The following is a 14,292-nucleotide window of genomic DNA, read 5'->3' as shown; positions in this document are numbered from 1 at the left end:
ATGGAAACTCTGCAATTAAATTGTTCAGTTGTAACAGAGTGAAATACTGCTTTTTTACAAACAAGTTAAGACATAGTGCTAACTCCAATGGTATTACTCCTTCTAAGAGGTCGTGGAGCACATCTGGGGGGTACCCTGTCACAAAATGGAAATGCTTCAATTTTTCTGTTAAGGGACAAACCTTCTTTACACCATAACAATGTCCCTGATCAGGGTTTTCCTTTACAGCTTGAACATGTGATGCATAATTCTCCTTTGTTCTTGGTGGAAAAAATCCAGAATGCACCTCTTTTTGCTGGTAGTCTGAATGGTCCCCAACACAAAATCTACATATGTAATGCCCAGTAAAACTTTCCACCAGACCACTCAAAGCATGGGCACCCAGATTATCCGCTGAAACACAAAAAACTGTTCCTCTAATATTTTTGCCAATGGCAGGGAAAAAAATGCCTTCTTCCTCTAATATAATAAGGTCCTTCAAGAGAGGCTCCAGGACGGTTTCATAGCCAAATTTCTTAACATCATTAGCTTTGCAAAGTAGTGCCAAATTAATTGATGTTAACTGGGATCTCAATTCTGAAGGCACATCTGCAAGTACCCAATAGAAGGCTGTCACTTTATGTTTTTTCCGCGAGGTTCCAAGCGGATTACATATTTCAAAATCATCCGCATAAAGTATGAGTGAAATTTTTAACTCTCCATCTGAATAAAACTCATTTAACTTAAAATATTTGCCATCTTTAAAGGATGAAAGCTGTGACGCCTTGCCTGAATGACTTGTCAGTATTTTGCTCACAATATCTTTATTGTTTAACAGTTGCTGTAAGGATTTTAGGATAGGCACATATTGAAAGCTATTACTGTCCTGTGGATCAAATATATATTCAACTGGCTCAATAAAATTGAAGTTTTCTTTAAAGTATTTCCCCCTCTTATACTTAGAATGAAAGGGACCATCAGCCGCAAAGGCTTTAGTTAGAGGATTACAGAGTTGTAATTTTTCAACTAACTCACTGATAACATTTTCATCAACAGTGCAGTTATTCTGTGTCAAAATATTTCTCACTAAATTTGGAATTTGTTGAGATGACGATGCACAAATAAACTGGAGCTGTTCCACCAAGTCATCTAAACATTTACCTGTGACATTATAAATGCTTTCTAGCTTCAACAAGAGAGAACCAATTATTTCCACATATGCACCTGTATGTCCCTCGCAATCTGAATCTACAGTAGTTTCCAACTCCACATCATCAGTTGATTCCAGTGATGAAAAATGGCTTTCATTCTGTTGAACACTGGTAGAAATTGGAATTTTTACAATGACATCAGCCTTCAAGTCCTCACATGAGTAAGATTGGTGCTTTCGACTTCTATGAGTAGCATAAGTGCCATATACGTTTGTTGTGAACTCACAGCCATCAAACACACACTCGATCGTTTCTAGTCTTTTAAGATGAGAGTTAATGTGTTGAAAATAATCTTTAGTATTTGGAAAGCATGAGTCACAAATTTTACATTTGAAAGCTATTGCATCTTGTTGATTTTCAGTTTCCTCTGATTTGTGAGCTCTATACAAGTGTGTACGCAAGCCACCCCAAGTTTTAAAGGAACATGAACAGTTCAAATGAATACAAGGCAGAAAATGTCCACGACCAAAATGTCCATGTTTCAGTCGATAGTGTTTAAGAAGTCCCCCCTTCGATGATGCCACAAATGTGCAGAGCTTGCAGTGCCATTCCATACACTGTTACCTTAATGTGGGTTTATAGGGAGCATCAGCAGCTCACACGCCAAAGAACAAGGTGGTCGTGGTAATCTGGGTCAAGTGTGGCCTTCTGCTGTCCTCCCTCAATTTTTCTCTGTAATACGTGCACTTCTGTGGCTCCCACGCCGATTCTGTAACATAAGGAAAAAGAAAAAATGTGACCGCAATAAAAATCTCTGTTACCTGCTACAGCAAGTATATCTTCCCACAAAATTTATAATAAATATTCAGTGTGCTTTACTATTATTAAATCCAAACAACTTACCTCTCCACTCACTCTTACTCAGCGATTTTTTCCCATGCTGAAAAGCAGGTTTTGAAAATATTTTTAAATGCATGAAAACACTTTAACAACCAAACATACAAGCCACTATGAACTTAAAAAAAAGCCTACTACACACACACTGGCTCAAGTGAGTGAGACAGACAACAGACCTGCACTGAAAATCAATATAAGACAGAGCCCAGCCTGAGACGTTAACATTTGAGACAACTATGATAAACACAGGCACAGCACATGTAGTGACTTTTTTTTTTACTTCGTCATGTTTAATCTTAATTACTTAAGACTTACTTAATTTTGATAATATTATTTACACCATAGAAACAATTTTCCCCTTCCATTTATGTGTTTAATTAAAGCACATGAAATTAAAAACAGAGAAAAGGAGATGAGAACGGAGACAGCATCATTCCAAAGTTGGGAGAATTCATACATGGACCACATTTCGCATAGTTTATGGCTCTAAACTCAACAAAACCCCGTGCACACCGCTTCGACCAAGACCACCTCTCCCAGGTGAACCAGGTCGACGGTGAGAGCAGCTCAAAAGACAGCCAAACCCGTGGATATATGAAGCAGACCGACACTTACTTCCAGGCGAACTCGAAAATAATATGCAGCGCGTGCAACAGTGCATTCAGAGCTTGTACATCCGCTATTTCGGTGCTGGATAACACTACATGCTACCGTAGAGGCCGGGGGCTTGTCCTGCCATAACCCGTGGGTCGGGCCGGGTTGACCCGGCGCCAGAATTAACGTTCACGCGGTCTGAAACCGAACTACAAAGCAAGTCTGTATATGGCTAACTTAGCACGGAGAAAAGTTTTGGAATTTATTGCCGAAACTGTCTCTACCTTAAAATATGCCACAACATGTTTGACACAGTGTTTCAAATAAGTTATGCCATTAAAATAATGTTAGCTAACAAGGCCAATTAGCTTTGGTGAGGAATGGCTTCGTCGCGATAGTAATGTTTGTAACGTTAAATTGATATTTAATGCAAAGGAATGTTATCACAAAAAAATAAATTCATTCAAAATCAGCTACTTACCGTCAGGTCAGGTTGATATTTAAATTAATCCGCTTTGCCCGCCAGCACGACGGCCACATGCTCCTCCATGCCTGCCTCCATTTTTCAGATCTGTCCCAACCGTCAGGGGAAAGACGTCACACAGTCGGTTCTGCTTACTTGATTTTTTTAAGTTGTTAAGTTACTGTCCAATAAAATTGAGTTGAATTGTTTGATAACCACACGTACTTAAAGCTAATTGATATTTGTAGTGCATTCTCAAAAAAATTGTTGAAAACAAACATTTATTATTACAAATATTCAAATAATATAATCTGTGAGTCAAATATGAATTTATTTTAAAGACATTAACTTAATTTTAGTATAGGTATTTCACACAAAGATTCCTGTTGGATTTTTACTAATGAATTTTGATGTAGTCAAATCAAATACCCGTCATGATGACATTCAGCAGTTTTATTAAGCATGCCTACCTATATATTAATGTTACATTTACTGGGCTCTTGAATGATTTCTTTCAGTGTACAGCAGGAGCCTCTTCAACCTGTTCCTAACGCATTTTCAGCGCATAAAGCAAACATTTAACAAGGAACAGTATTTTCAGTGAAATGAGTGCCTTCGAGCATATGTGACATGAAACAATTTTCTAAGCATGGATTTTCATGTTTTCGAGCTTTTAACACATTTTCCTCATATTGGTCATGTTAACTGTAAAAGCACGTCTGAAACGAGTTTTTAACATAGTACTGTGATATGCACTTGTTCAGAGAGATAAAACACACTTTGTGTCTCTGAGTGCAAGAAAACAGCTTTCCTACAGCAGGAGCCTCTTCAACCTGTTCCTAACGCATTTTCAGCGCATAAAGCAAACATTTAACAATGAACAGTATTTTCAGTGAAATGAGTGCCTTCGAGCATATGTGACATGAAACAACTTTCTAAGCATGGATTTTCATGTTTTCGAGCTTTTAACACATTTTCCTCATATTGGTCATGTTAACTGTAAAAGCACGTCTGAAACGAGCTTTTAACATAGTACTGTGATATGCACTTGTTCAGAGAGATAAAACACACTTTGTGTCTCTGAGTGCAAGAAAACAGCTTTCCTACTGCAGGAGCGCCTTCAACCTATTCCTAACGCATTTTCAGCGCATAAAGCAAACATTTAACAAGGAACAGTAATTTTCAGTCAAATGATTGCCTTCGAGCATATGTGACATGAAACAACTTTCTAAGCATGGATTTTCATGTTTTCGAGCTTTTAACACATTTTAATCATATTGGTCATGTTAACTGTAAAAGCACGTCTGAAACGAGTTTTTAACATAGTACTGTGATATGCACTTGTTCAGAGAGATAAAACACACTTTGTGTCTCTGAGTGCAAGAAAACAGCTTTCCTACAGCAGGAGCCTCTTCAACCTGTTCCTAACGCATTTTCAGCGCATAAAGCAAACATTTAACAAGGAACAGTATTTTCAGTGAAATGAGTGCCTTCGAGCATATGTGACATGAAACAACTTTCTAAGCATGGATTTTCATGTTTTCGAGCTTTTAACACATTTTAATCATATTGGTCATGTTAACTGTAAAAGCACGTCTGAAACGAGTTTTTAACATAGTACTGTGATATGCACTTGTTCAGAGAGATAAAACACACTTTGTGTCTCTGAGTGCAAGAAAACAGCTTTCCTACAGCAGGAGCCTCTTCAACCTGTTCCTAACGCATTTTCAGCGCATAAAGCAAACATTTAACAAGGAACAGTATTTTCAGTGAAATGAGTGCCTTCGAGCATATGTGACATGAAACAACTTTCTAAGCATGGATTTTCATGTTTTCGAGCTTTTAACACATTTTAATCATATTGGTCATGTTAACTGTAAAAGCACGTCTGAAACGAGTTTTTAACATAGTACTGTGATATGCACTTGTTCAGAGAGATAAAACACACTTTGTGTCTCTGAGTGCAAGAAAACAGCTTTCCTACAGCAGGAGCCTCTTCAACCTGTTCCTAACGCATTTTCAGCGCATAAAGCAAACATTTAACAAGGACCAGTATTTTCAGTGAAATGAGTGCCTTCGAGCATATGTGACATGAAACAACTTTCTAAGCATGGATTTTCATGTTTTCGAGCTTTTAACACATTTTAATCATATTGGTCATGTTAACTGTAAAAGCACGTCTGAAACGAGTTTTTAACATAGTACTGTGATATGCACTTGTTCAGAGAGATAAAACACACTTTGTGTCTCTGAGTGCAAGAAAACAGCTTTCCTACAGCAGGAGCCTCTTCAACCTGTTCCTAACGCATTTTCAGCGCATAAAGCAAACATTTAACAAGGAACAGTATTTTCAGTGAAATGAGTGCCTTCGAGCATATGTGACATGAAACAACTTTCTAAGCATGGATTTTCATGTTTTCGAGCTTTTAACACATTTTAATCATATTGGTCATGTTAACTGTAAAAGCACGTCTGAAACGAGTTTTTAACATAGTACTGTGATATGCACTTGTTCAGAGAGATAAAACACACTTTGTGTCTCTGAGTGCAAGAAAACAGCTTTCCTACAGCAGGAGCCTCTTCAACCTGTTCCTAACGCATTTTCAGCGCATAAAGCAAACATTTAACAAGGAACAGTAATTTTCAGTGAAATGAGTGCCTTCGAGCATATGTGACATGAAACAACTTTCTAAGCATGGATTTTCATGTTTTCGAGCTTTTAACACATTTTCCTCATATTGGTCATGTTAACTGTAAAAGCACGTCTGAAACGAGTTTTTAACATAGTACTGTGATATGCACTTGTTCAGAGAGATAAAACACACTTTGTGTCTCTGAGTGCAAGAAAACAGCTTTCCTACAGCAGGAGCGCCTTCAACCTGTTCCTAACGCATTTTCAGCGCATAAAGCAAACATTTAACAAGGAACAGTAATTTTCAGTGAAATGAGTGCCTTCGAGCATATGTGACATGAAACAACTTTCTAAGCATGGATTTTCATGTTTTCGAGCTTTTAACACATTTTCCTCATATTGGTCATGTTAACTGTAAAAGCACGTCTGAAACGAGTTTTTAACATAGTACTGTGATATGCACTTGTTCAGAGAGATAAAACACACTTTGTGTCTCTGAGTGCAAGAAAACAGCTTTCCTACAGCAGGAGCCTCTTCAACCTGTTCCTAACGCATTTTCAGCGCATAAAGCAAACATTTAACAAGGAACAGTATTTTCAGTGAAATGAGTGCCTTCGAGCATATGTGACATGAAACAACTTTCTAAGCATGGATTTTCATGTTTTCGAGCTTTTAACACATTTTAATCATATTGGTCATGTTAACTGTAAAAGCACGTCTGAAACGAGTTTTTAACATAGTACTGTGATATGCACTTGTTCAGAGAGATAAAACACACTTTGTGTCTCTGAGTGCAAGAAAACAGCTTTCCTACAGCAGGAGCGTCTTCAACCTGTTCCTAACGCATTTTCAGCGCATAAAGCAAACATTTAACAAGGAACAGTAATTTTCAGTGAAATGAGTGCCTTCGAGCATATGTGACATGAAACAACTTTCTAAGCATGGATTTTCATGTTTTCGAGCTTTTAACACATTTTAATCATATTGGTCATGTTAACTGTAAAAGCACGTCTGAAACGAGTTTTTAACATAGTACTGTGATATGCACTTGTTCAGAGAGATAAAACACACTTTGTGTCTCTGAGTGCAAGAAAACAGCTTTCCTACAGCAGGAGCCTCTTCAACCTGTTCCTAACGCATTTTCAGCGCATAAAGCAAACATTTAACAAGGAACAGTATTTTCAGTGAAATGAGTGCCTTCGAGCATATGTGACATGAAACAACTTTCTAAGCATGGATTTTCATGTTTTCGAGCTTTTAACACATTTTAATCATATTGGTCATGTTAACTGTAAAAGCACGTCTGAAACGAGTTTTTAACATAGTACTGTGATATGCACTTGTTCAGAGAGATAAAACACACTTTGTGTCTCTGAGTGCAAGAAAACAGCTTTCCTACAGCAGGAGCCTCTTCAACCTGTTCCTAACGCATTTTCAGCGCATAAAGCAAACATTTAACAAGGAACAGTCAAATGAGTGCCTTCGAGCATATGTGACATGAAACAACTTTCTAAGCATGGATTTTCATGTTTTCGAGCTTTTAACACATTTTCCTCATATTGGTCATGTTAACTGTAAAAGCACGTCTGAAACGAGTTTTTAACATAGTACTGTGATATGCACTTGTTCAGAGAGATAAAACACACTTTGTGTCTCAGAGTGCAAGAAAACAGCTTTCCTACTGCAGGAGCGCCTTCAACCTATTCCTAACGCATTTTCAGCGCATAAAGCAAACGTTTAACAAGGAACAGTAATTTTCAGTCAAATGAGTGCCTTCGAGCATATGTGACATGAAACAATTTTCTAAGCATGGATTTTCATGTTTTCGAGCTTTTAACACATTTTCCTCATATTGGTCATGTTAACTGTAAAAGCACGGCTGAAACGAGTTTTTAACATAGTACTGTGATATGCACTTGTTCAGAGAGATAAAACACACTTTGTGTCTCTGAGTGCAAGAAAACAGCTTTCCTACTGCAGGAGCGCCTTCAACCTGTTCCTAACGCATTTTCAGCGCATAAAGCAAACATTTAACAAGGAACAGTAATTTTCAGTCAAATGAGTGCCTTCGAGCATATGTGACATGAAACAACTTTCTAAGCATGGATTTTCATGTTTTCGAGCTTTTAACACATTTTAATCATATTGGTCATGTTAACTGTAAAAGCACGTCTGAAACGAGTTTTTAACATAGTACTGTGATATGCACTTGTTCAGAGATATAAAACACACTTTGTGTCTCTGAGTCCAAGAAAACAGCTTTCCTACTGCAGGAGCGCCTTCAACCTGTTCCTAACGCATTTTCAGCGCATAAAGCAAACATTTAACAAGGAACAGTAATTTTCAGTGAAATGAGTGCCTTCGAGCATATGTGACATGAAACAACTTTCTAAGCATGGATTTTCATGTTTTCGAGCTTTTAACACATTTTAATCATATTGGTCATGTTAACTGTAAAAGCACGTCTGAAACGAGTTTTTAACATAGTACTGTGATATGCACTTGTTCAGAGAGATAAAACACACTTTGTGTTTCTGAGTGCAAGAAAACAGCTTTCCTACAGCAGGAGCCTCTTCAACCTGTTCCTAACGCATTTTCAGCGCATAAAGCAAACATTTAACAAGGAACAGTAATTTTCAGTGAAATGAGTGCCTTCGAGCATATGTGACATGAAACAACTTTCTAAGCATGGATTTTCATGTTTTCGAGCTTTTAACACATTTTCCTCATATTGGTCATGTTAACTGTAAAAGCACGTCTGAAACGAGTTTTTAACATAGTACTGTGATATGCACTTGTTCAGAGAGATAAAACACACTTTGTGTCTCAGAGTGCAAGAAAACAGCTTTCCTACTGCAGGAGCGCCTTCAACCTGTTCCTAACGCATTTTCAGCGCATAAAGCAAACATTTAACAAGGAACAGTAATTTTCAGTGAAATGAGTGCCTTCGAGCATATGTGACATGAAACAACTTTCTAAGCATGGATTTTCATGTTTTCGAGCTTTTAACACATTTTAATCATATTGGTCATGTTAACTGTAAAAGCACGTCTGAAACGAGTTTTTAACATAGTACTGTGATATGCACTTGTTCAGAGAGATAAAACACACTTTGTGTCTCTGAGTGCAAGAAAACAGCTTTCCTACAGCAGGAGCCTCTTCAACCTGTTCCTAACGCATTTTCAGCGCATAAAGCAAACATTTAACAAGGACCAGTATTTTCAGTGAAATGAGTGCCTTCGAGCATATGTGACATGAAACAACTTTCTAAGCATGGATTTTCATGTTTTCGAGCTTTTAACACATTTTAATCATATTGGTCATGTTAACTGTAAAAGCACGTCTGAAACGAGTTTTTAACATAGTACTGTGATATGCTCTTGTTCAGAGAGATAAAACACACTTTGTGTCTCTGAGTGCAAGAAAACAGCTTTCCTACAGCAGGAGCCTCTTCAACCTGTTCCTAACGCATTTTCAGCGCATAAAGCAAACATTTAACAAGGAACAGTATTTTCAGTGAAATGAGTGCCTTCGAGCATATGTGACATGAAACAACTTTCTAAGCATGGATTTTCATGTTTTCGAGCTTTTAACACATTTTAATCATATTGGTCATGTTAACTGTAAAAGCACGTCTGAAACGAGTTTTTAACATAGTACTGTGATATGCACTTGTTCAGAGAGATAAAACACACTTTGTGTCTCTGAGTGCAAGAAAACAGCTTTCCTACACTCTAAAAAGTAATACTGCATATTACTTAATACAATTGGTGAAACATTTTTACACTCAAAGATATTGAGTAGATTTGAAAGCTCCCAAATCAGTTAAATCAAAACATGAATCATGAGTAAATCTGAGTAATATTTTCAAGTAAGTCTGAATGAATTGACTAGGCTCAAATACCACATAAATTAAGTAAATGTAACTGAAACGTTGTGTTAATCGTATTGAAAAACCTGAGTAAAAAAACTAAAGAAACTAAGTAAATGTAATTGAAAACATTTATAGGAGATACTAGCAAATTTGCCAATGACTTACTAAAAAAGGTGTTGTATTGAATGATTTTTTTAGTTTTTATTTTTATTTGAGGATATTCAGTAGCTACTATAAATGAATATGACCAAGGCTTCACAAAACAGGAAAAGTTTATTCAAAACAATTTTCAGAAATTGACATTTTTCCCCCCAACATCTGCACATACTAGCATCAACCAAAAGTGCATCTTAACAGCCCCCCACTCCCACCCCCCCATTCTTCAAAATTCTCCACGAGAACTGGAGTTGTATCACAACAGAAGGATTCAACTGTGATTTTCCCTATCTCAATCACCAACTTTATTTACCTTGTCCGTCTGTCTTAACACTCAAGTTATGGGGACACAACCTACAGCAGCACATTTGAAACTGCTACAAGATCAAACAAATACTTCTTGCCAAATGGCCATGGAAAAAAAAGATAGAAATGAATATTAATGCTAGGTGTAATCTTAACACTAAACACATTGATGAATAGTTACACCTTTCAATCTGTAACATAACGGCAAACATCATCTCCAGCATATAGTATGTGGCTTCATGTTTAGATGTGACGATACAATAGTCAACTCTTGCGCTTTTCTCACATTTCCAAATACTTCAAACTGAAAATACAAAAACTTCTTCTTTAGAAGAACAAAGTTATTTCTGGCCTCAACACTCTATAGTTGAAAAAATTGAAGCCTTGTGGTAAATATGAAATCAAAAAGAAATCAGATGTGCAGTCTGTGCAGAGACAGACTTGCCACACAGGTTCAGTGAATGGCACTTTAGTCCCAATGATGAATGGTAACAATCTCAGTGTCCAGTTCTCGTGTGCGTTTCCGCTGATAGATCTGCGAGAAGAAAGTTTTAGCAGGAGGGCGGTCAGTGTTGTCGGTCCAAATGTATGGAAACTCTGCAATTAAAATGTTCAGTTGTAACAGAGTTAAATAACGCTTTACAAACAAGTTAAGACATAGTACTATCTCCAATGGTATTACTCCTTCTAAGAGGTTGTGGAGCACATCACAGAACATGTGATGCATAATTGTCCTTTGTTCTTGCTGGAAAAAAAATCCAGAATGCACCTCTTTTTGCTGGTAGTCTGAATGGTCCTCGATACAAAATCTACATATATAATGCCCAGTAACCAGTCTTGTGGCTCAGAAATGATGAACACAACACAACACAATGTAAATGTGCAATGGGTAGAGTCTGTTTTTGCCTTACACGCATAGTTCTATGTTTGAGTCTCAGCTGTGCTCACTCAACAGATATCTATATCATCACGTTGTTTTTCAGTCTTTGCACCTTTGTTGACAGGTTCCCAGCATCCACTTCAACAAGCATCTTCTGAAATACTTCAAAAGTGTACTTGTGAGTTTTTGGGTATTTAAGATCCAAGGCATAAGTTAGCCCAAGCAAGTAGCAGCAGGCTCTGCTGAGATCATCATGGTGGTTGAGTACAATGGAACCCTCGATGACGATTCCTACGTCCACGATTTGTCCATTGAGCCATCATTTCTGCTCCGAGCTCTTCTTCCACATCGATGGCTGAGTCACCAGAAGTCTGTAGACATTGTAAATGAAAGTGGTTAGAGCAGGCAGAATGTCACCAGAACAACATAAATGACCAACTACATAAAATAAGCTATACAAACATCATGGTCCAAGTTGTCTATTATTTTAACAAGCACAACTTTGAATTATAATGAATAGACCCATGAAAATAATAATGATGACGACTTAAACACTAATTCAGGTAATTAACGTTTCAACTTGTAGTTTGGCCTTGGTGTCTCTTTGTTTCCACAGATCCTCGAGAGCTCCACCTCCCTGCACTAACTGATCTGATCTGATTTAGATATAAGCTACAAGAGCAATGTTGCAGTCTTTCCAATAGACACAAAAGGGCAAAGTGCAGCTGACAATGTATTTTTTTTTGCACTCACCTCAAACTCCTTGATTAAGGCACTGACATCTTCTCCCAGGTGATCAATGAGGCATCTGATGACAACTTCTCTAGTTTTCTCAATAGGAATTCCACTCTGTTAAGGAGAGGGGGAAAAAACAACAGCTGACAAGATACTGTAGTCACTCAGTGTACATTTTGGCCCTTCTACTTTAAAGATTATAACAGTTTTGACTACACTGGAAAAATGAAACAGTTTAGTCGAGCAGTTGGTAAATCATTAAAATTTCTATGAACATTCATCCCTTATCTGTAGTGGTCACTGGAATCTTGACGTCATATTTGCCATATGATATTTCTGATGTAGCTCAGAATACAGTCATATTGAAACAGTAAAAATTAACAGTAAAACATTGTAGTAGGCAGAGTATGTTGTTGTATATGAACAAGAAATAGTTGGTTAGAGCAGATAAACAAGAAAACACTGTGGTGGAAAAAATGATCTCAGGAGTAAACTAAAATACCTGCAGTAGAATATTCATCTCTGCACGATGTCTCTCTGCAGCAGCACCTTTCTTGGCCTGGAAGATGGCAAGGAGTTTCGGGGTGTAGTGGTCCAACTTGAACATGAATTTGGCCTCAAGATTTATGGTGGTTATTCGATGGAACTCTGCGTTGACCTGAAAAAAGACAAAACAAAAGCACAAGGCCCAATTTATAGACTTGGGTTTAAACAAGCTGCCTAAGGTGCATTTGCATAAAACTGTACAGATTTTTAATCTCACCTGTGACATGTCAAACAAGGCAGGCCACCTTTCTTTGATCTCTCTGATGCTCAGTTGAAGACTGACAACATCCTGTCTTCTATGAGCAAAAGTGTTGGACATCAATTGGCTGACGGTCGCCCTCTCTCTCTTCTTTAGTTCGGACAGGATTGTTAGCCGCTGTGCCTCTTGTTGTTCAGAGCTTTCTCCTGAAGGATAATGTGGGAGATACATCACTTCCCCTTTGCGTGCCTTTTTAACATTTTGGGCTGGTTTCCTCTCACCAGGACGTTTGTTTTTAAGAGAATTGCACGTGACTTCAGGAAATCCAAGATTTCTTAACTTGGACCTATAATTTCCCATTTTGTATTTGAGGCTGTACATCCATCCAATCCATCCGTTGCGACTTCCGGGTTCTGTTAGACATGGATGTTTTTGGACTAAGGCTTCTGCAACCTGTCCAACCTGAAGGCCTGTAGGATAGGCAGTGTAAATGTACATGTAATCTGACAGCTTTTCCATTATTTCAGACTTGACCCGGGTGTTGTTGAGGACAGTGCCATCTTTCAAAAACAGTTCATTTGCATTCCTGAGTACTGCCTCTGTTGCAACTGAAAAAAGTGGAATTTCAACTTCACTTGGCCACAATGCCCGTTCAGGGCTCAACAATATAGTATCTTGTGATGACACCGATGAGCCATCTGACTGGTAGTCTACAGAACTACAGGATGACTGTGAAGGCAACGTTTTTGAAGTAAAGCTGGAAGTGTCACTCACATCACTTACATCTGCCACATTTTCAGTCTCTGGTGGTACCGTTGTGAGCACTATGGAAGGAATGACAACCACTTTGATTGTTCCCTTATGTTTAACGTCCTTAGTAGAATGAATTGTGAAGAAATCTCCAAAGTCCTCGTCAAGGTAATGAAGAGTGAATTCTTCATGAATCTGAAATGTGTCCTTCACAGTCTTATGCAATTGCTCCACTGTATCTGGAATCCCTGGTGACAGTGTGAGCTTCTCACTATGATGATCAATAATCACCTTCAGAACAACAGGGTCCATCTGTACAAAAACAAATACAGCTTTTACTGACCTAATACTGGATAATAACATGTCGTTTTAAACTGACCATGCATTTCCCTCCCACATAGTATGGTGTCAGTGGGTATGTATCACTAAGTTGCTCTATGCCGAGCAGGGTCACCTTCCCAGAGTGCTCCAAAACAAACCCCCTAAAATGTTCATAATACCAGCTGTTGAGCAACTTAACAATGAAGTTTAGATCACTGCCCACAATCACAATTTGTGAAATCTCCACAAAATTGGGCAGACCACCGGTAGATCCATGGGGTAGAATCATCCCAACTGCATATCTGGTTCCATGATATGACAGTGCACTTGTCAGCTCCACTGTGGTTTGTGTTGGATATGCTTTTTTAAAAGACTCCTGTATCTCTTCATGCAGCAATGCCAATGGAATACTAGTTACTTTACTCACACATAATGCAGGTTTCAAAGCATCAGCATGTAAATGATAAGCCAGCATCATTTGGTGCTTTGTGGCGAGAGTGAGTAGAATGTTTCTGAAACTGTTGGTGTGTCTGACAGTACGCTTGAAAAAATTATGTTTAGCTTCAAAGCGCATGGTCCAGACACAAACCAAAGGCCCAAAGCATTTTATCATGTCCGGATAATGTTCTAAAAAATGGAACTTCGGAGTTAACTTAAAGCCAGGAAACACTTCTAACAGTTGATGGCGATGTTCAGAAATCAATTTATCGAGATAACTAATACTGTCCTCGGTATGAACAGGGGATATCACAAGTTCAGTAATGTCTTTTAAGGTCATGAGAACTTGCCAAGCGGGTTCAGTGAATGGC

General features: G+C 38.0%; 1 protein-coding gene across 1 annotated transcript; it reads right to left on the bottom strand.

Annotated features, from left to right (window-relative positions):
• Positions 1 to 1,786: 1,786 nt before the first annotated feature.
• Positions 1,787 to 13,688, bottom strand: LOC132883830 (uncharacterized). Its single transcript, XM_060917885.1, has 5 exons — positions 12,431 to 13,688; positions 12,170 to 12,325; positions 11,686 to 11,781; positions 11,228 to 11,303; positions 1,787 to 1,899 (listed from the first exon to the last, which is right to left on the bottom strand). Exons 1-5 carry the CDS (start codon positions 13,523 to 13,525, stop codon positions 1,787 to 1,789), a joined length of 1,536 nt encoding a protein of 511 aa, XP_060773868.1. The 5' UTR covers positions 13,526 to 13,688.
• Between the last annotated feature and the right edge of the window lie 604 nt (positions 13,689 to 14,292).

The sequence above is a fragment of the Neoarius graeffei genome, chromosome 1, assembly GCF_027579695.1.
Source record: "Neoarius graeffei isolate fNeoGra1 chromosome 1, fNeoGra1.pri, whole genome shotgun sequence".
Lineage (NCBI taxonomy): Eukaryota > Metazoa > Chordata > Actinopteri > Siluriformes > Ariidae > Neoarius > Neoarius graeffei.
The sequence above is the reverse complement of the archived record's forward strand: the minus strand, read 5'-3'. Positions and strand labels throughout refer to the sequence as shown.